The 22,431-nt window shown below is 36.9% G+C and overlaps 2 protein-coding genes across 2 annotated transcripts; one reads left to right on the plus strand and one right to left on the minus strand.

Annotated features, from left to right (window-relative positions):
- The first annotated feature begins 791 nt into the window (after positions 1-791).
- On the plus strand, positions 792-15,702 carry LOC148920827 (crossover junction endonuclease EME1B-like). The gene is given in 14 exon segments (XM_008246411.3): positions 792-1,203; positions 3,023-3,178; positions 3,331-3,354; positions 3,357-3,400; positions 5,297-5,467; positions 5,542-5,695; positions 5,799-5,908; positions 6,454-6,629; positions 10,601-10,664; positions 10,785-10,903; positions 11,184-11,273; positions 12,284-12,398; positions 13,612-13,807; positions 15,226-15,702. Coding segments are annotated over 13 exon segments (1,677 nt in total). The 5' UTR covers positions 792-920; the 3' UTR covers positions 13,783-13,807; positions 15,226-15,702.
- A 1,721-nt stretch (positions 15,703-17,423) lies between these two features.
- On the minus strand, positions 17,424-22,431 carry LOC103342786 (putative serine/threonine-protein kinase At1g54610). The gene is made up of 7 exons (XM_089053413.1): positions 21,983-22,431; positions 21,122-21,406; positions 20,334-20,648; positions 19,710-19,931; positions 18,955-19,049; positions 18,320-18,416; positions 17,424-18,194 (listed from the first exon to the last, which is right to left on the minus strand). The coding sequence occupies exons 1-7, from the start codon at positions 22,394-22,396 to the stop codon at positions 17,775-17,777; spliced, it is 1,848 nt and encodes a 615-aa protein (XP_088909539.1). The 5' UTR covers positions 22,397-22,431; the 3' UTR covers positions 17,424-17,774.

A 22,431-nucleotide genomic window follows, 5' to 3' on the forward strand; every position in this document is an offset into this window, starting at 1 on the left:
CCTCACTCCTCTCTATTACGGGTAGGGTTCAAGGAATTTAGATTGAAACTTTCTTGGGGGTGAGTTTATGGTCTTTGAGGAATCCAAGCTTTCAACATATATCAAGAGCAAAATCAAAGTTTTTCTCTTGATTGTGAAACTCGAAGGATTCATTTGCCATGGGCTATCATCATATTCACATATAGAGAGTCAGATAGTCATGACAGGGGCTTCGTTGTCGTCAATGAGGCAAATGATATTTGGGTTTTTATTTTTCTTTCTTTTTTATTTGTAAGTTTTTAAAACTCTTTTAAATTTATTTTTAAGGGTAAAAATGAGTACTAAATCCAGTTGTCAAAAAGTTACACATGTCAAATTTTGAATGAGAGTATCACCAGCTAAGGCCTCGTTCAGTAACGTTTTCAGAGAATGGTTTTTTAGAATATTTTCAGAGAATGAAAGCAAGAAAACGAATTTTCATTTCCTAAAAATGCGTCTGGTAGATTAATTAGAAAACATCTTCAGAAAATAAAAACAATGAAAACGTGTCTGGTAGTAAAATTTGAAATAATAATATGTGAGTTATTTTTATGAAAACGTTTCCATGAGAATGAAAATAACTTTTTTCTGTTTTCTACAAGTATACATGAATTTGTTTTCATTTTATGAAAACATTCACAGTATTTTCTGTTTATGGGCCACCGAACGTGTTTTTGCCTTAGTTTTGTTATCTGAAAATGAAAACAACCCCTTAAAACGTTACCGAATGGCCTAATAATAAATAATAAAACAAAAGTAGACAAAAGCCTTCTTGCTAGATCCATCAACACCATCCCGCGCTTATTCAAAGCGGAAGCAACATAACCAAACGGACTTCACTATCCGAGTGGAGTGGGTGGGTTCCCATACTCTGTTCGTTTCCAGTTCCTCCCATTTCCCAAATGTCGGAGCCAATCATTCTCTCCGATGAAGAAGACCAGAATGGCCTCTCAACCCCATTCCAACCATTCCACTGTAAGAAACGCCGAACCCAACTGGACCCAAACCCAATCCCTACGGTTCTGGTCCTCGACGACGACCCGACCCCACAGAAGCAGCCCGGCCCCACCTCCACTCCTGACTTCGTCCCGGAGACCCCCATGTCTGATCTCGCAATTGTGAAATGCACCAAAGCCCCTTCCCACTTCCAAGCTAGGGTTTCAGACTCCGAGCACAAGTTCCCTGGTTGGTTGATTTGTGTTATTTCACCGATTTGAGTGCTTTTGGAAATTCTTATTTGCTATATTTTGTTTTTGTTTCAATTAATTATTTATGCATTGCTTGTTATATTATGATAATTTTTACCTCTTTTTGGTTAAACTTGATTCAATTCAAAGTTTTGTTTGTTTGTCTTTATCATCAATACTGTTCTTCTGTATATTGAATCAGTTGTTTAGTGTTTTGCGTCAAGTTATTTGTGTGTGCGTATTAAGTGTTTTGGCATTACAGTTCTGTTACGGTCAATTGGAATATAGGTTCGACGATCACTTGGCATTATAGTTTTGGGTTCCATTTATCTGTTCTTCAAAATTTTAGTATTAAGCCCTAATGCTCAACTGTGAAATCCCTAAATTTGAGTAGACGGGAATTGGGAGATTGGTCAGTCACTGAAGATGGGAAAAATTGAGGAAGAAGTAATCAGCTTTTATAAAGAAGAAAACACAACTTGGTTAGAGAGACCTTTTCAGGACGATGAGATGATGAAGGCAATTTTGGACTGCTGCGAGGATAGTCACTCGGTCCCGATGGTATTTCTACAGCAGTTTATCCAGTGTTGCGCTGTGTTGATGGTGGACTTGATGAAGTTTTTGAGAATTTAATAGAAGTGGGGTTGTCAATGAGATCACTAATGAAACGTACATTTGCCTTATTCCAAAGAAAACGGATGCATGCAAGTTTGGAAAGGTTTTGCATCAAGCTTGTACAAGATTATCTTGAAGGTTTTGGCTCTGAGATTGAACCAAGTATTAGGGGATACAATTTCGTTCTGGTCAAGAAGCTTTTGTTAATGGAAATTTTGTTAAGGGAAGGCAGATATCAGAGGTGGTCCTGCTGAATATGTAATGGTGGAGGAAGTGAGAAAGTAGAAAGAAGGGCTAGTCTTTAAATTAATTTCCAAAAGGGGGATGTACGCAAGTTTTGAAAGGTTTGGCATCAAGCTTGTACAAGATCATCTCGAAGGTTTGGCTCTGAGATTGAAGGAAGTCTTAAAGGATGCAATTTCCTTATGTTCAAGGAACTTTGGTTAAAGAAAGGCAGATATCAGAGGTGGTCCTAATGAATATGTAGTGGTGGAGGAAGTGAGAAAGTAGAAAGAAGGGCAAGTCTTTAGGTTGATTTCAAAAAAGCTTACGACCAAGTGGATTTGAATTTTTTTGGATTTTGTGTTGGGGAAGAAGGGTTTTGGGAGTTTGGAGGAAGTGAATGAGGACTGTATGAAATTTGTTAATTTTTCTGTAATTATTTTCCTTTAGTTGCTGACATTTTGAGCGTTAATGTTGAAATCTTTGTTTAGAAAAGATACGGCAGTCAGAACAGCCTCAGCCCAAAATAAACTAGGGTCAGAAGCTGAGTTTGCTTTTTTATTTTTTTTCCGACTGGAAGAGCTGCCGGAGCTTCCCTCCCAAGGCGACTCTTTGTAGGATCCTTTTATAAAGGGATCCAAAGGCGGGTGAGCCTAGACGAAAAATAACCCGATGGAATTAGCAGTATTTGGGATCTCCTACTCGTCCCACCTCATCTGGTCTCTTAAGTTCGGGAAACTCGATCAACCCTTGCTAATCCAATCCAGTAAGAAACGAAGTGGCTCGATCAAAGGTTTTGAGATTTCTCTTCTCTTGTTTGTCTCTTAGGTATACCTTTAGCGAAGCGTTCAACAATACCATCGCCATCGGCTGACCCCAATGAAACCATTTCTACAGCAACTTATATATATATAATTTTTTTTCACAGCCATACTGCTCGGTGTTAACTTTGACCTTACTGGCCTTTTGTTTACATTCAGGTGTTAATGGACTGATATGTTTGGAATCTGATAATGAGCCTGAAAGTGGTCATGCAAGGAAAAAGGGGAAGGAGATTGAATCCATCGCTAGTGGGTGTGATGTGGTGAAGGACTTAGATTGGAGGTTTAGTTTTGTCGAGTCCACATGTTCTCTTGGTATGTTTATGTTGTATCTGGCATTCCTTTGGTTAAGGTTGGGTGTTTGCCTTTATTTATTTTTTTTGAATTTGAGAATATTTAACAAAATGATCCACTCCCTGGAATATGTTATCCTTTTAAAATGGACTCATTAAATACATGTTTATCAGGAGATGCTGAGTTAGCACATATGTCTGGGGGAATTTTTCACAATCTACTTTGCAAGATGATATTGATCAGGTATTTTGTCCCAATGCATTGTGGTAATTTCCTGTTTTTACTTTTATTTAAATATTATCTATTTTATGGCTGTGGACAAGAAACACCTATGGCTTCTATTCCCAGTTAGGGTCAGAGGTTATAATTTCTATATGTGCAATTGACATTCTGGTCTTTCATGTTTAATAATTATGCTTGATAATTCAGAGACATGCTTCTAATTACAAGTGTGTTTTATTTTGTTAATTTCTATAGGAGGCTGATGTAGAACGGCCCGTAGGTATTAGATTAAGCACTCAAACAATAGAACATAGAAGAATATAAGAGATCGAGGAGATGAAAATATAGATCGAGGTGACGAAAGGAAGGGCAGAACAGTAGAACAAGAAGAATATCAGAGGTTGAGGAGACGAAAATATAGATCGAAGGGACGAAAGAAAGGATCGAAATCAGAGAACCGAGAAGGAAGGACAGAAATCACATAGTTTTAAGAGAAGGTGTACTCAATATCCAAATCTGAATTTTGAAGAGCTACATGGGGGTATTTATAGCAAACTAAAACCTAGACATAATAGGATAAAAATTCCTTGCTTAAACAGAAATCCTAACTCAAATAAAATAGAAAACTTAAAACTAGAAATCTGGAAAAGTAGAAATCCTACTAGAAATTGGAAAACTAGAGAATCTAGGAAACTAACAAATATATTAGGAAACTAATAAATTTAGGTCCTATGCGTCCTGCATCAGAGGCATTGCATTTTCTAGAATTTAGGCATTACATGGTTCCAAACGGTACTGACTTGAAACATTACTCAAGTACTTAGTTATCTTTTACTCATCCAAAACTTGACGAGTTTTAAATTATTCTGATTTGGATGTGAAGACTACTTGAGGAAGACATTTCAGATAGGACTAATGAAAATTTAGTTCAACAAAATGTGGATTGCAATGGATGTTATGGAAGTCTTAACCATTTATAAAAAACATGGAACTTAAAGTATATTTTCCTTTGGTAGTTTTTGTATATAAATGAGTACAGAATTTTTTTAAAAATAAGTAAAAAAATATTAATAACCTTCTAAAAACACCAACTTGTGGACACGTACCAGCGAAGAAAAAAGGTTGTGGACACGTTGTCCACTGCATACAAGATAATAAGCACAGCCCGCCAATCTGCAAGGATAACAGCGAGCTAAATCCCAAAACTCCAATGCACCATAGTGAAGTTGAAAATCTTACTCTATCCAAAGAATCTCTTTCACCTAATCTCTATATATTTTAAAACATTCTATTGCTTCTTTCCAACCAAATCACCCATAGCTTCCAACACCTCACAGTTTTAGATCATCTTTGCTCTTTTCCTCCCTCAATCTGGTGGAATAACTCAGCTCAGTTATGCCTCCTTAAACAATCTCCTCCACAAATTTACAGCATCATGAGAGAAAGTTTCTAGATCCTCTGCATTTCTGTTTACCAATCAAGAAAAATGTTCTCTGTACTTTATGATTTCGTCAACTGTAGCTGAAGTTTTTCTATAAGCTGTTTTGCTTATAACATATTGACATTAACAGTCCAACTGTAGTACCAGTCTTGCAGTATAACAATCATCTGGTTATGTCTAATTTCCCTTCTTCCACTTTTTCTTGCACTCGATTGTCTAAACTTAAAATGCATAATAGTTGGGAAAATCAAGCTATTTGTGGACAGTTTTCTGTTGTTTGTCATTCTTTTTTTGCGGGCATGTGCTCTCTGAATTCAATTATTATTATTGTGTATTCATGAGACCCCGTAATGTTTCACTTCTTAATGTGCTCATTTTTAAGGAAGGTGTGGTGTGGTGTTGACGAGGAAATCACTTTTTAATTTCTGCTATTTCACACATCCAAATCCTCAAATGTAATGTCATGATGAGATTAGGTACTTGATTATCCAGAAAATAGAATGGATCAGATGGGAAACATCATGAAGCAGAGAAGCACTACAGCTGTTACTGATAAAGAAAACATTACAAAAGAGGCAACAGGAAGAAGGAAGCTGACAAAAGAGGAAAGAACGCGCTTAATGGAAGAAAAGAAGCTAAAGAAGATAGTAAGTTGTTCTTATGATCTGTACTGCATTTTTTCTAACAGAACAATAAGCTGATTGATATCCATGAAAAACAGCAAGAGAAATTGCAAAGAGAAGCTCTGAAAGCTGAAGCAGCAGAGATGAAAAAAATACAGAAAGAAAAGCAAAAGTGGGAAAAAGGGAAGTTTGCCCTAAAATCCATCGTGGCCGAGATTGATTCTAAAGTAGTGGAGTTGGGGTCAGTTGGAGGTGTGGTGTCATTTCTCTTTTTCTCTTGAAGTACTTCACATGTGTATGTATCTCATTTCCGTTTATATCTGGTAGCTGAGAACTTATTTAAACTTTATTGTAGGAAATTTGCTTACAAGGTTTGCTGAAAAGGGGCTAACATACCGTATAACATCAAATCCAATTGAAAGATCAATTGTCTGGACCATGACTGTCCCAGAACATATTTCACAGGTAATAGGTGTATGGAATGGATGATTTTCTGTATGCATCATCATGTCATCTCAGACTCTAGTAGTTTTCACAATAGGAAAATTAGTTGGAATTTAAAAATAAAAATAAATTCTGTATGGTTGAACATTATCAGCCTTTGTGCCCTAGTGGATTATAAGATTAGGTCAATTAATTTATTTTATAAAAATAGAAACCATAAAGTTAAAGGTTTATTGTGGGTGTATGCGTGGCTGGAAGGCTCACTATCAAAGGACCATGATGTAAAATGATTGATTACTATTGTGTTGCATCTTCATGGTTTATTTGAAGATCTTTCTTTAAGGATTTCATGAACGTCAGCCTCACAGATACTTTACATCTCACTATCTCAGAGGCATGCCCGGCATAACCACTAACCATTAGTGTCTCTTGTTGGAATATATGACAAAAATATTAATTTCTCTGCTAAGTAAATGAATTAGAATTTATTTTTTTGTGCATATATTGCTTCTGTGTATCTGTTATAATTTTTTTTCACATACATTAACCGTAATATCTAATTGCAGCTTTCCCCTGAAGAAATAGAGATTCAATATATATTGCTCGTGTATGAAGCTGAAGAGTTTTGTAACCTTGTCATCAATGAATCTCTTTTGGATCATGTTTTTAGTGTTCGAAGTCGTTATCCATCGTATACAGTGTGTTATCTTACAAATAGGTTGATGGCATACATTAATAAAAGGTGAGGTTGCTGAAGATCCAAAGTTACCATTGTGCATCTGTAGCTCATTTACTTAGCTAAAGATATGCATTATAACTTGTATTGAATTTTTTTGCTGCCATTTGACTCATTTCATCTTCTGAGAGTGTTATGTGTTAAATCTTTGAGGTATGCTGCGTAATGGTTAACACGATTTAGATAAACATAGTTGATTACTTAGCTAAAAGCTTGAATGTTATTTTTCCTTTGAGTAAGTAATTAGAATTTTATTGAAATAGGAGCATGATGTAGTACAGCCCATAGGTATTAGATTAAGCACTCAAACAATAGAACAGAGAAGAATATAAGAGACCGAGGAGAAGAAATAGAGATCGAAAAGACGAGATAAAGGACAGAAACAGTAGAACAAATAAGAATATCGGAGGTCGAGGAGACGAAAATATAGATCGAAGGGACGAAAGAAAGGACCAAAATGAGAGAACCAAGAAGGAAGAACAGAAATCACATAGTTTTAAGAGAAGGTTTACTCAATATCCAAATCTCAATTTTAAAGAACTACATGGGGGTATTTATAGCAAACTAAAACCTAGACATAATAGGATAAAAATCCCTTGCTTAAACAGAAATCCTAACCCAAGTAAAATAGGAAACTTAAAACTAGAAATCTGGAAAAGTAGAAATCCTACTAGAATTTGGAAAACCAGAGAATCTAGGAAACTAACAAATATATTAGGAAACTAATAAATTTAGGTCCTATGCTTCCTTCATCAGAGCAAGTGATAAGTAATTGGAACAGATTAATATAAAAGTCAAGCTTTGTTATCTCCCTGTTAAACAGATGGAGCTTATGCAATGTTCAATAAAATGTATATGCTGCTTGAGTATTATTGATTGATTATGATGTAGTATATGGGTGAATCGAGTATTTGGGTAGTTTAGCGGAAGCAAAAACAATGAAAAAACCAAAAAATAGGTGGTAAAACACGCCTTGGCTTCACACCAAAAGAGTTTGGCTTCACACCAAGGAGTCTCCAATCTCTGGAAAGTAAGCTTTTCTTAATATCTCAAAACTCAACTTTAAAGAATTACATGGGGGGTATATATAGCAAAAAACCTTGAGACAATAGGATAAAAATCCCTTACTAAAACAGAAATCCTAGTCCACCAAGGAACTAATTCAAATGAACTAGGAAACTTAAATCAAATCCTACTAAAAATCTGGAAACTAAAATCCTAGTGAAATCTGGAAAACTAGAGAATCTAGGAAAGTAATAAATCAAGAAACTAACTAATGATGTCCGCATCAATTCCCCCTGGCTGAAAAGATCTTGACTCCAGCGAGATAAAGCTGTAATAACATTCCAAAATGTCGGGATCAATGTGTGGCAGGTCCTCCTTTGTAATCCGAGTACTACGAGAATCTGGTTTAACTTCCACTTGACTAGGAACTTCTGCATCTTCCTTACATTATTTAAGCGTAATGATATGTAGAGCTTTGGCTTTACCTACTTTGTCTTGCTTCTCTTTGTTTGGTATGGATTGATTCATGAGCTTGGGTTGAAGTGGGTTCATTGTGATCTTCTTTCCTTTATAGATGAACGAACATATATTTTCTTGACCCAAGATGGTAACATTGTAATCTTAGATCCATGGTCTTCCCAAGAGAATATGACTCACATCCATATCCACCACATCACACCAAACATGATCTTTGTAAGATGAAAACTGTATAGGAATGTGACACCGTTGGGTAACAGGGATAGAAGATGTATTGTCAATCCATGCTACTCTGTATGGCACAGGATGCTTCTCAGGCTAAAACCAAGATGCGAAACGCGTTGACACCACATTGATACAACTCCCATTATCTATGACCACCTTACAATCTTTATCTCCAGACTTGACATAAGTGTGGAAAATGGAAGTCCTACGCCAATCCTCAGTATCCTTCCTAGGATGACCCAAAGTACACCTTACTACTGCTAATGTTGGATGAGGGACTTCAAAGTCGATTCCACAATCTTCATCAGGTTGTTGGGGTTCATAAATATCTTCCTCGCCTTGATTGTCAGCTTGTTCGTTAATGTGTGCACACAGATTTCTTGTTGCCTCCTTCATTGGGCATTGGACAGCAAAGTGTCCAAAACCTTGGCATCTGTAACATCTTTGCGTTCCACCACCATGTGTATCAACTAGTACTCTTTTTCACTTGGGAGTTTTTACTAAATTAGTTGTAGATGTTGGAGTCGTAGAACTTGGAGTCACAGATGTGCAAACTTGAAAATTAGATCTTTGAGAATCAATTTGCTTGACTACATTGGACGACTTTAAATACTTCTCTAATTCTTGTACCATCTGAAAACTCTCTAAATTATTCACAGTATGAGGAATTAATTCCCTTTGAAGCTTTGGACGAAGTCCTGATCTAAACCGAGAAATAGTCATCCTTTGATCTTCCCTTATGTCACATCGCAACATGAATTCCTCAAATTTTGCAATATATTCAGCAATTGGCATGTTGTCTTGACGAAGAGTTTGCCACTTTTCCAACAAGCTCTATTGATAGGATAATGGTAGATATTTCTGCTTCAACCTTTCTTTCATCTCACCCCAATGGATGATTGGTTCTTCACCAGCTCTCTCTAGCTGTGTTTCAACATTGGTCCAAAACAATCCAGCTTGACCCATCAATTTTATCTTAGCAAATCTCACCCTTCGAGCTTCAGGCATGTCATGCCACTCAAAATAGCGATCCATGGTAGCTAACCAGTCGAGGAGTGCTTTAGGATTTAGCTCACCATCAAAATTAGGAGCGTCAACTTTCACTGATCTCATCACCTTTCATTAGGGTCTTGCTCATAGCCATGATGAAAATTGTGTCTCTCTACGTCTCGATCATTCCTTCTATCATGACGTTGTCGATCATGATTCCTCTCTTCTCCATTCACACTTGCTTCATCATGTTGGTTAGCTGCTTCTAATTCTGCAAGGCGACACTCCACGAGTCTGGATCTAGTGTCCGAATCTAGCACTTGCTTTGATAGGTTTTCCATCATCTGAACAAGACGTTCAAAGTCCGTCTCTGGTTCGTCTGTCTTTCCAGGCTTAGTTGGAGCCATCACTTGACACACGGCGTGAAGAACAAGAAATACTCGAAAATTTTGAACCCAAGGAAAACGAAAACCACGTTCTGATGCCAAATTTGATGTAGGATATGGGTGAATCAAGAATTTAGGTAGTTTAGAGGAAGCAAAAACAATGGAAAACAGAAAATAGAACAAAGGGGATAGGTCTGGAATCACTCCAGGGGTTTGGCTTCACACCAAGTAGTCTCCAATGGATGGAAAGTAAACTTTTCTTAATATCTTAAAACTCAACTTTAAAGAACTACATGGGGGGGTATATATAGCAAAAAACCTAGAGACAATAGGATAAAAATCCCTTGCTAAAACAGAAATCCTAATCCACCAAGGAACTAATTCAAATAAACTAGGAAACTTAAATCAAATCCTACTAAAAATCTGGAAACTATAATCCTAGTGAAATCTGGAAAACTAGAGAACCTAGGAAACTAATAAATCAGGAAACTAACTAATGATGTCCGCATCAGATTATAAATACCTGTTGTGTTTTGTTATATTGTAGAACATCACATGAAGAAAACTACTGCATGATGTAAAAAAAAATAAAAATTTGCCAGTCAGTTCAGTGTACTTTTGATATGAACGATAGAATGTTTAGCTTTATTAGTGACATATACCTAACATTTCCTCATTTGTGTTATACGTAGAAAATCTTGAATGTGTTTTTGACATGCAATGGTATTTTCTTAGATTTTGTTGGAAATAAGTTTGTCTTTTTTATCTTTCATTGTATAAAATTTACAGTTTGTGTGCCAGTAGCTATCTTTATTTTCTGCTCTACTATAATATGCTAGTATGGGTTTGTGCATACTGAAGATCTGCATCACATTGAATTTTTTACAATGTTAGGGAAAAAGAGCTGTACAAGAACCCGACAAATCAAAGTGGCCGGAGACTCCCACCTGTTGAGGAGGTTGAACTACTGACATTAAAAGGATTGCAAGACATTAATGCTTTTTGGCCGTTCATATATGTCTTGCAGAACAGTGGATCTTTAATGGTTTAGTGTCCTGACTTCTTCCCCTTTTAACAGGCGCTCGCAAAATTGACCACTAATTTTTTTAAAGTACACTCCAGGCAGTGCATGGATGAGGCTGAACTTGCGGAACATGTTGTTGGTCTAACATGCAGCCTGTCATCCTGCCAATTTAGGTATTTGTTGATTTTACTTTTCTAGGCCTTATATATGTATACACTCTCATTTTCTTTAAAAAGTTCTGTCTGAGGATCACATAGCTTACTCATGTTTCAAACTTCCAAATTAGTTTTTCGTTTTGTTTTATATTACCTAGAAAGTAATAGTCGTGTGGTGTCATTTGGTACAGTTATTTTTTCATTGTAAAACGACAAATGCTCTCTCTCTTTCCATTGGAATTTTCACATTTTAACTGGTCAATATTTTGATTCTACCTTTTGTTTTATAAAATTGCAGAAAGAAGTTAACGAGACTGGATGTAAATGCTAATGGATCCCTTATCCCTAAGGACTGCCTTGACCGAAATTTAATTAAAAAGAGCCCATGGTGAGTAGCATGATGTTAACAGATTGATCATTTTACTAGAATTAGAAGATAGATAGCAGATTCAGAAGGCAGAAGTCTGGATTGTGAATAAAAATTAAAGATGTGACTTCGTATGATGAATGTAGCAACCAGTGATAACATGAAGCCTACTTTTAAGGGTCTGAACTGCTTAGGGCCTGTTTGGGACACTTCTACTTGCTGGAAGCACTTTTGTTAGAAGCAAATCAAATTTTTTATTGAAAATCCAATTGCTTCCTGGAAATGTCTGGAAGTGCTTCCTTTAACTATTCTGTTATGCATGGCCAAAACACTTTTGGTTTTGTGATTTCGCTTTTAGCTCTTCTAAAAGCACTGTCAAATAGACCCTTAAATTATTGTTGCCAGCACCAAAAGTAATGCATCATTTTAGAGTGTACAGATTTTATTCATCTCCTATGGTTGTTATGATAGTGGTTCTACTTATGTCATTTGATATACATTCTTATTTCCTCGAGGGGATATAGTATCTTTGAATTCACTTTCTGGAATGCAGGTCTAGATATAGGCCGGTGAGGTTGCTCTATCTCCTTTTGAGGACGGTTTGATTGGACAGAAAGGAGAAGAGGAACCATGATGAAAGTGAGAGGATAGAGAAACCTGCAAGCCTAATTGTCTAGTTAGTTGGGACTAATCCCCCTTCCTCCGAGCCCTCCAACCATTGCCCCCACAAAATTGGACCATGGCCTTCTGAATTCAAACTGGATTTCTGGAATTCTAGGAATATTGATGACTTTAATTTGAACTAATCTGCCAAACACCAGCATGCAACAGTTTAATTGGTCTTTGTTTTTTTTCTTCCTATTAGTATTCTCAACTAATGATGCCAAAGCAATTTTGGTAGACACTAGGTAAAACATGTTGTTGAACAAGCCTTCTCTGTACAAACTAATATGATTTGTATGTTTTTCGTAAGTTTATCCATTTTATACATGAGTACTTTATTTTTGTTCCTAATTAGTATCTGCATCCAGGTTAAAAGCTTTGGTAGCTATCCCTAAGGTACAGCCACGATTTGCTATTGCTATATGGAAGAAGTACCCTACCATGAAATCTCTTTTGAGTATTTACATGGACCCAAATATATCAGTAAGTATAGTATGCCTTTTTCTCTGAGTGTGTACACGGATCCAAATGTATCAATAAGTATGGGCTTCAATCTCTCCAGATTTTAGGGGCACTCCTTCTTTTGGAACTTTTTTGTTTTTGTTTTTTGTTTTGTTTCTTTACTGGTTCTATGCTATTTTTAAGGTTTTGATGCTGCTTTACAGGTCCCTAGTTCTTTGCTCCTGTGGACATGTTGTCTATTGTTTTGTGCTGTTGCTCTCTTGTTAATGAAGTTTTGTTTCCCATCAACAAAATAAATAAAAATTGTGGACCGATACCTTAGTAAGCAAGTTAGTTTTGAACATAGCCTCACCCATTGGTCTTGTAGGAGCCTTGGGCTTGTTTGGAAGATGGAATCTGTAATTTTGGGTTACATCTGGCTACTAGTCTGTTTTGGGAAATGAAGAGAGATTAAGAAATGCAATGGAACTCCCAAGTTCTGAAAGGAATTAATAGTCACTATCCTCTTGGTTAAAACATTTCAAGGAGGAAGGGGGAGCAATTTGCGATAGAGTTAGACTGCTTGCTTCTCTCTGGGCATCTCAGTCAAAACATTTAAAGAACATTCCTTTCAGAATAATCATTTTTTATCCTGAGGGGGGAGGGGGGAGTTTTGTACTGAGGGCTTACTGGATACGGTTGATTTACTGGGTTAGAGCATTTTAACTGTTGTTTTAAGTGTCTGATGGACCATTCCTCCATGTTTCTTGTTGTTCCTTTTGATTTTTACCCTGTAAAACATGTATTTCTAATAAAGTAAAAAATTGGATGGGTTTTCTGCTTCTTGAATAACCATGTATAGTTTGTGTAATGCATATGACAACTGAATAAAATGTTTTGTTTGTGATATATATCTGCTCGAGAAGTAATTAGAATACAACCATGAAATTCCAATAGAAATGGATTTTGATTAATATGGCCATTGTTCTATGCCATTTTGAACATAATTGCTTTAGTTGTCTCTTAAAAACAGAAGAAAAAAAAGATGGAAATTGCTTTGATTGAGTTCATTGAGAAAACAATTTGGAGGTTTGAGTCGCTATGTATAGTTGGTTGAAATATGCCGACTCGCATGCTTATAGCTTATGCAATATATATTGATATTGTTACAAGATGAGCAGCATGCACATGCCTTTCAGTCTGCTTCATCAGTGTAAAACAATGAATTTTTTGTTCTATTTGCTTTTCTCTGCAGGTTCATGAAAAGGAATTTCTGCTGAAGGACTTGACAACCGAAGGTTTACTTGGTGATGATAGAAGATTAGGTGAAGTTTGTTCCAAGAGAGTGTACAGAATACTTATGGCACAAAGTGGATGCATCAAAACTGATGATGTAGAGGATGGTGCTGATTTCTTCAGGCGTTAAATTTCACTTATATGGGCAAAATCAGGTGCGCATATGCTTGTTCCTCTTCATCTAAAAATTTATTCTGCAATAGAACCATTTCTTTTTGTTCTTTGTGTGTCAAATACGACTCTTCAATTAATTTCCTCTTTTGTCCTTTTTTGTTAGTAAAGCAGCAAATATTTTACATGGATGATGAGTTAAGTTTTATAAAGGGTCAATTACAAAATGCAGACCTGATTTATAGGTCGATTTCAATTTAGCACCCAATCTATAAATTCATTCAATCTACACCCTCCATCACTTTGTGCAGATATTGCTATTTTACTCTGTTCTTGTTATTGCTTCTGCTTCATCAAGATCGTATTGCTCATAGAAGTTTGGAACTGTGTCTAGAGTGTAAGGTCACTTTTCCTACCATGTTTTTCTTACTGTGCTGCAAATTGGAATCCATGTGAGATTTGAGTGTTTTTTTTAACCCTCTAAGTGAATGATTATTCTAAAATGCCAATACTGTCTAGCCAAGTGGAAAAGGCTCAGGTTCAAACCCCCGTGACACCTTGGCAATGTGTGCATAAGAAAACCCCCTTTCCTCTTCCTAAATTTGATAAATAAAAAATAATAATATAAAAGATAAAGTAAAAAAAAAGAAGATAAATTTTAAAATTCTAAAATGAAATCGGGCCTTGTGGGCTTCACAACCTTATGAAATTATGGTGGGACATTCAACTCCTTTCCACACCCATATTGGTGGGTTCACTCCTCCACTAAGCCAACCCCACACACGTTGGGCCCCTACCACTAGTAATTGATACCCAAATGACACATCAGTAGTGGGTTATCCTATTGAACAGTAAAACAGGTCCGCCACCATCTTGGTCCACGTGTACTCTCTCTCTCTCTCTCATGATTCCATTTCATATAACGAGGAAAGCACAGTACCTACTCCAGCTATGGTGTCACCAAACTTCTCCACTAAGAAAAAAATGTTTACTTTGTTGTGTATAATTATTTGCCTCCTGATTGCACCTTGTATACTGCTTGCTTATTATGATAATTTTGTTTTAAATTTCAGTATTTAGTACTTGTATTGGACGCTATAAAAGACATCATTTATATTAGAAAGATAATTAAATACTAATATACAAAAACTTAGTTTTGAGTATAAGCACAATTGGGAAAATTTAGAGCATCCGAGTTTAATTAATTTTGTGGGTGTCAAATGCTCATTGCTCATAAATTACTTAGCATATTCCATATATAATTATCTAAGCAACTACCCTGAGTAATATTATTAATTGTCCGCCACCATATCCTAACGCAGATTTTGTCCTGCGCACAATTCCCAATAATTCAGTTCTTTAATCATCAAGTAAGGCATGTCATGGCCCATGCATACCGCACTTGGTTATTTGGGTTGCTATTCTGAGTTTCTCACACCGCATATATATTTGGAACTGAAAGGTACTCTTGTAAGGCCTCCCTCTCCCTGAGCAAGTTCTGTAATGGAGAAGAGCAAATCATTTTCCGGCTACTACTCGACCGGCTACACGGAGGCCCAGTTTGGGTTTGAGGACCGGTCGAAATCATACAGCTTCAATGGTCCGGTCAGCTGCAGCAAGGTAGATGAGTTGTCTTCAACATCTGGCAATCCAGAGCTGGAGAGAAGGAAGAGGGTGGCAAGCTACAACATGTATGCTGTGGAAGGTAAGTTCAAGTCTTCGTTGCGCAACAGTTTCAAATGGATTAAGGGCAAGTTTGTTGACAACTTCTACGATGAGTAGTGAACTAAACCGAATCCTCTTACTTTTTTATTTTCTTGTCAAAGTCAAGTAAGGTTCCAATTACTGTATAGTTTGTCAAGACCTGGTTAATTTGTAATGAATTTCTTGGGATTGAATCCAATGATTGATATATAAAATGGTTTTGACTACTCTTGAATTAAGCTGCTCTTGCAAAGGAACATGCTTCTTTTCCTTTGCTATCGGTTTCTTTTTCTGTATTTTAAGCCTAGCCTTTTATTTATTTATTTATTTATCCAGATGTATAATTGTTTGTCTTCTATGGTTGTTGATGCTTTAGGTTATCATATCACAATATCACACAAACCTAATCATTTGTGATATTAGCTTCTACTTTACGGTACTATATCTAAAATTACAACAATTACCAGCAGTTGTATTGGAGATGTGTGGGATTCAGTCCTTTAGGATTGGATGGTGATCAAATCAGACAACTTACTTTCAATCCCCTTTAGTCTTACTTCATTCTTCATCAACTAGAACATCGCTACATTAGGGTATAGGTTTTCAATTCCTTTCGTCTGAATTTCTTATAACTTCTACGCCAAGCAAAAGAAGAAAAACAGTTCTTACCTTCTCTTGATTTAGCAAATAGTCCTTCATTAAATCTACAAATGAAAGAGCACTATAGGGGGCATGCACATAGCCGAAGGCATGACAAATAGTTTTGTCCTTTTAAAGTACGAACGATTATTATTCAATCTAAGATAGCTTGAGTACAATCACGAAGTAAACCCTGTGCAAGACAACAATCAGATGATCTGAGGCAAATCGGTATGCTACCAGTCAAAAACCTTGTGGCGCTAAAATCATATCAGAATTTTAACAGTGAATTCAACAGAGTTTTCTTTGTATAAGGACAAGTGTCAATCCATGTGAAGGGAGAAGGTGACCTATTTGTAAGGTTTCTTGGGGTCCAAGGTAACATGAAACATAGGGCATGCAGAGAACCAAGTCCACCAACGCGTTGGTGGTGGTGGCCCCAGGAAAATTGGGGTTTCCTGTTAATTTAGAGGATTGAGAAGAAACAAAAAGTATGCTTATATTGATATTTTAAAGGAAGCGATTAATGAAGGTGATTTGGGTCATGATTGAGGATGAATGAGGTTGGGTTGGAGCTAATTAAGGCTTGATGGAGAGACTTAAGGCATGACGGAGGCATGAATCTACTGGCTGCCTTCAAAATTCTTCAGCAGCTCCTATGTCGGATTCTTTGTGGACCTTTCTGATGCAAGCATTGGCATAAGATCCTCTGCCAATTATTTTGGAATGTGTTTTGGGTTTACGGGTTAAGCATTTTGGCCCCTCCCATGATTCTTGTCTTCATTTGTTGAGATTTATTGAAATTTTCTCCTTCACCAAGGATTTTTTTGGTCTACCAGAGATACCAGCCTAACTTTCTCTCTTGTATTTTTATATATATTTTTAGCTTGGGTTAGCATGCCGTACCTTCTTTAGTACCTCGGATTGTACCCAGTTGAAGCTTCCGATACATTTGGCGCCTAATTTCGACTTACTGCAGTCAAATCCCGGCCACATTGTTCAAACTCCCAGTTGAAGCTTCCGATACATTTGGCACCTAATGGTCTTTCGACTTACTGCAGTCAAATCCCGGCCACATTGTTCAAACTCAGACCGAAGTCTCACATCAAATTCGACCACTGCTTCCAAATTTAACTTGCCCCTCTGGCTTACCCCTGATGGTATGGCATCCGGGACAAATCTAGAACAAACACATGTAAAATACTGGTACAAATTTGTTAGCAAATCATGTCTATGGTCCAATCCAACACAATTGTTTCTTGGACAAGTTTAGAATAAAAGATCATTGATATATTACTACTTTTCTGTAATCATTAGTTCAGTGCAAAACTAACTTCCCTTAATGTTCCCTAGAGAATTTTGCATAAGTGATTTAGTAAAGCAAGGGTCCCAGATACAGATTTATTTATGAGTGGTGATTTCCCCACTCCTTTTTCTCCTATTTTATCCACTTACACTCCTTTTTTATAACTAAAAAAGGAGTGTAAGTGGATAAAATAGGAGTGGGGAAATCATTACCCTTATTTATAGCATAAAATCATACAAGGGGAAAACTGAGACCGAAAAAAAGTGGGGAAAAGAATTATAAGCTTCTAGGCCAGGACTAGAACAGCTTGAGGTGATAAGATTTGTTCCAATTGTCTACTCTTTGTCCAGTCCCAACAATTATCACATCTTCTCCGGATCAAGATTTCGGAAGTCCAATGTAGAATGAGATCTGCGATAATAGGACAGTGCACTGCCTTCAGTATGGTTGATGATATCTGTTATAGAGGCATGCAAGAGGGGAAAGTCCTTGATGTTTTTAAGAACATCAGGGTTGATGTTCTTGAGAGCAGTAGGATGACCCTCAGTGGTCGGGAATCGTTTTTTATGAGAACGGATTATTGGAGAAAGAGATGCATGCAAGTTCTCATATATGCTTGGTTTAAAACTGGAGGAAGTGATGCTGCTTGCACTGTTGCTCCCCATCTCTTGGCTATGCATGCTTCCCATCTCTTGGCTATGCATGCTTTCCATATCCTGGCTGTGCGAACTTCCCGTAGCTTGGCGGTAGATGTTCGGTTCTGCATTCTTTTCCAGCAGAAACTAAAGAAAGAGAAAAGGATTTACACCATGAGCTATATGTCATATACCATGTAACTTCATAAATAGGAAAAGTAATCCAAAATTGAGTCTGATTAATCAAACAAAAATGCAAAACTAAGGATTACCTTATTAGAAGATTCCAACTCTCCTCTGACCTCTTGGACCTTGCTTTGATGACGTTCACGATTTTTTTGAGACAATTGTTTTGGTTTGGAAGCCCTCCTTATATCAGATGGAAAAGCACAATTAAAGTAACTCATATGTTGCGTGTGTTGACAGCACATAACATCCATTTTATATCTAAACAAGATAATTTAAATCCATTGTGGTTTTGTAGCATTTAATTGAAAGTCCTTGCCACTTTCAGATTTTCTTTTGTTTTAGATTCAGGGAAAGCTTTCGTTCATTGCGTCTTTTCCTAGTCTTTTTTTGTGAGGCTTGTTTCTGCAACGTCTCCATTACTGAAAATGAAAGTTTTTCCTCTACACGGGACTAGAACATAATGGACAAATTTGTACTCAATTGAACACCACTGAAAAAACCTAAAAGAGCAGATTCTAAGTTTCTAACATCTTACGTAGGAAGGAAAAGGTAATTCAAAATGCTAATGAATTGGAAATTTTAAAGATATATATCTTAATTTTTCATCCAATCAAATTCAAATGTTATCTTGTGCTATCTTTCTTCTTTCGGCCTATTATTTATTAAATAAATCAAAATAATGACAGTAAATTGCATATTATCAATTTAAATAACGTACTTCCTCCGATCCCTGGTGTGAATCCACTCATCCTCCCCTTTATGCATCACCGGTAGAGCTGAAAGGTCACATGCCAACGGACTTGAACTAAAGAACTGAAAGCAGATAGAATTTAGTATTTATAAATACATGTTGAGCAGAAGTACATCAAACAATCAAAAGGAAAATACTAAAATATATCACTAAGACATCTTTCCTTTCTCATTGCTATTTCTTCACTCATTCTGCTCTTAGAGCGACCAAATTTTTTCTTAAAGGTCAAGTTGTCCGCATAGACGCAGTTCATACTTGAAATTGTACTCATAAACTTTCATCCAACTCGTAAAGTAAAAGAGTAACAGCATGGCATCTTAATTTTATCTCCCACAAAGAAAAATAAATTATGTATCTGGTTGCTGAAACAAATCAAAGATGACATACAACTGATAATGCTAATCCTTTTCGCCAAAAGAGAGAGAGAAGAGAGAGAGGAGAAATTATGCTATGAATTCATCATTATACAAAGCAATGATGACCTGCTAGACATTGACCATAAACTCTTAGTCAATTCAGAACAAATTCATGATTATGTTAATCTAACAAAACAGAGAGATTCAACATTTCATGTAGCACTAACTATTCAAACTCCTGATAATTTCACTGCATGAACTTCTTCAGTTGCAGAGAATGGGCAAGCAAACTAAAAGAGAGGGGACTAAAAAGAAGGTATGGAAAATATTGATTACACAAAGAAAGAGCTTCCTGTTTGTACTCACGTCACTTTGGAGAGCAGAAGCAGCAGTGCCACGAGATGCCGGGTACAGAGCAAGAAGTGTTGTCAAGAGACCAAATGATGATGTTGAGAAGTCCCTAAAGAATTCTTCAAAACTAGGTTTGTAATGTTGTGGTGGTCGGAAGCTTGTTGGTAGCTTCATTTTCTTCCAGTAATCATCTCCGGGTGAACCACAAAGCTTGAAGATCCTATGAAGTTGCTCAACCTGAATACAAAAATGCTCAATAGACTAAAAAGTGCCACAAATGAGATGGTTACATGCATAGGCTTACAGAAAAAGCGTATTTCAGTAATGCATAAAATAAAACCAAAATCCAATAAGATTTATTTCCAGCATAGAAATTAAAATATAAAATAAAACTTATGTTGAATGTACAGAAATAAACAAAAACGAAAGTGCTTATGTGAAGAAGAATACATGAAAGATGCAATTGTTTCATTTTGCAGATGCCTCCCTAATTGCTCAAGATTTTTGTAATGGAGCGATGATTCATTTGTATTACTAACTCATGTGAGAAGGCAATAGAGCTCATTTAGTTTTCCTGGAAAGTCAGAATGCACAGATAATGAAGTTTAAAGAGAATAACTCACTGTCAAAGCATTTTACCTCTGTTCTCCCAGGCATAACCGGTCTCCCAACAAACATTTCTGCCAATAGACATCCTGCACTCCAAAGATCAATACCAACTCCATAATCTGTAGAACCTAACAACAGCTCTGGTGCTCTGTACCACAGTGTCACAACTCGGCTCGTAAGAGGACGTTTTTTGGGAGGGAAAAAATTTGCAAGCCCAAAATCTGCAATTTTGAGCATCCCACTTTTGTCTATTAGCAAGTTAGAAGGTTTAATGTCTCTGTGTAGAATCCCATTCTCATGGCAGTGCTGGAGACCAGCAAGCAGCTGCTGCATATAGCACTTCACCTGTACAGAAAGCACCCAAATCAGTCTGATTATGTTCACAGACACCTAAAATAGAAATAAGCTACAAAAGAACCTCTCTTTTCTCCCTTTAATAAAAGAACCTCGCCCCGCTTCCTATTCATTTATGTGTGAGGACGGGAAGGCCCTGTTTCTTTTCTTAAGAGCTGATTCCGAGAATTGAGTTTGCAACAATTAGGAATTGAGTTACAAAGTACAAATAAGTGCTTAAAGAATTTTGCAAAGTTTCCAATGACACAGGAGTATTATTTATCATTTGCAACCTTCATTGTTTCCCACTCCAAAGTTAATTATAGGACTTTCCTTGCCTTATCATGGCCTATTCCTGATTAGTTCACTAATTCCACACCTTTTCAGCAGAATATTACACAAAATTTGAATTCATACTTATATTCCCAATACCTACATTTAAGAGTTTTTAATTAGCTCTAAGGATGACGAAGAAAAATGCCAACCTGCGGTTCAGTGAGCCTCTGTCCAGGACGTGAGACTACTCTGGTCAAGTCCGACTGCATGAAATCAAAGACCAGATATAGACTGTACTGCATCCTTGATGTAGCTATCCCTTCAAGCTTTATGATATTGGGATGATCTAGCTTCTGTAGTATTGTTATCTCCCTTGCCATAAACTTGACACTCTCTGGCTCTGATGTGTCAAAGCGGACCTTTTTCAAAGCTACAATCTTTTTGGTGTCCCTGTCACGAGCTTTGTACACATTGCTGTAGGTTCCCTGGCCAATCTGCAAAAACCAAATATCGAAACCCAATTCAGGTATTGTGATACCCTTGTCCTCCAAGAAAGGCAAACAACCTTATGGCACCACTTATTTACCCACCCAATCCCCTCTTTGTCATCTAACACCTGAAGCCGCAGTTTGAATCTTTGGGCAAAACAGGGATAGAGAAAGGGTGATGATAGAAAACGTTAAAAAATTGAGCAAAACAAGGGTAGAGGAAGGAAGATGACAGAAATGATAAATAAAGGAAGTTATTCTAGCATGTCAAGTTCCTTCCATTCATACACTCCAGGATACAAAGAACCTTCAAGTAAAAGGTTTAGGAATTCAAAGAGCACCCCACAAACTCAAAGTACAGGCTTTGAATGTATCAAAATTACAAGGCCACAATGAAGAAGCAATTAAACATAAAATGTGCCAGAAGTTAGAACAATGAAAACTAATTTAACCTTTTTCATGTCTATCCATCCAGGGAGCAAGGATAACAAGGGTGCTCAGCATATACCAAACACTAAGAGAAATGTAAGACATTGGATAATGTCATCGCGCATAATTAAAGAGTACTTGGTAAGTAATTACCTTAGCAAGTTTGTCATAGGAATCAGCAGTCTTAGGAACCAAGCCAGCTAAGACATCTTCAGGCACATTCTCAACAAGCCATTTTGGCCAGCCACCCACAGTATCATCATCTCCTCCAATCTGCTTCAATGTAATCCTTCCTGAAACATTCCCACCATTTTTACCTTTCTCTGTCTCCCTTCCAATCACACCCTCTCCTCCTCCTCCTCCTCCACCAGGAACACCAACACCACCATCATCAACAACCTTCTCCTCCCTATTAAACCTCACCACCTTAATATCCTTTCTGGAGTGTTTTTGGCTAATGGGTTTTCCTTCCTTACCTCCCTTGACATACCCATGATCCAACTTCAACTTGTGAAGGCCTTGAAGGCCATGAGTTGGGGAGTTAGTTTTGGTCTGAACACAACCCATTAAGGCTCCTGGAAGCAAAAAGTCTCCGGCTGAGT

The sequence above is a fragment of the Prunus mume genome, linkage group LG1 (assembly GCF_029339155.1).
Source record: "Prunus mume cultivar Tortuosa linkage group LG1, ASM2933915v1, whole genome shotgun sequence".
NCBI lineage: Eukaryota > Viridiplantae > Streptophyta > Magnoliopsida > Rosales > Rosaceae > Prunus > Prunus mume.

Coding starts and splice junctions, on each gene's coding strand:
- LOC103342786 (XM_089053413.1), bottom strand. CDS start 22,396: ATGGGTTGTGTTCAGACCAAAACTAACTCCCCAACTCATGGCCTTCAA. Junction 20,649..21,121: donor AGAGGCTCACTGAACCGCAG/GTTGGCATTTTT, acceptor CTTTCTGTACAG/GTGAAGTGCTATATGCAGCA. Junction 18,195..18,319: donor AGTTGGAATCTTCTAATAAG/GTAATCCTTAGT, acceptor CTCTTTCTTTAG/TTTCTGCTGGAAAAGAATGC.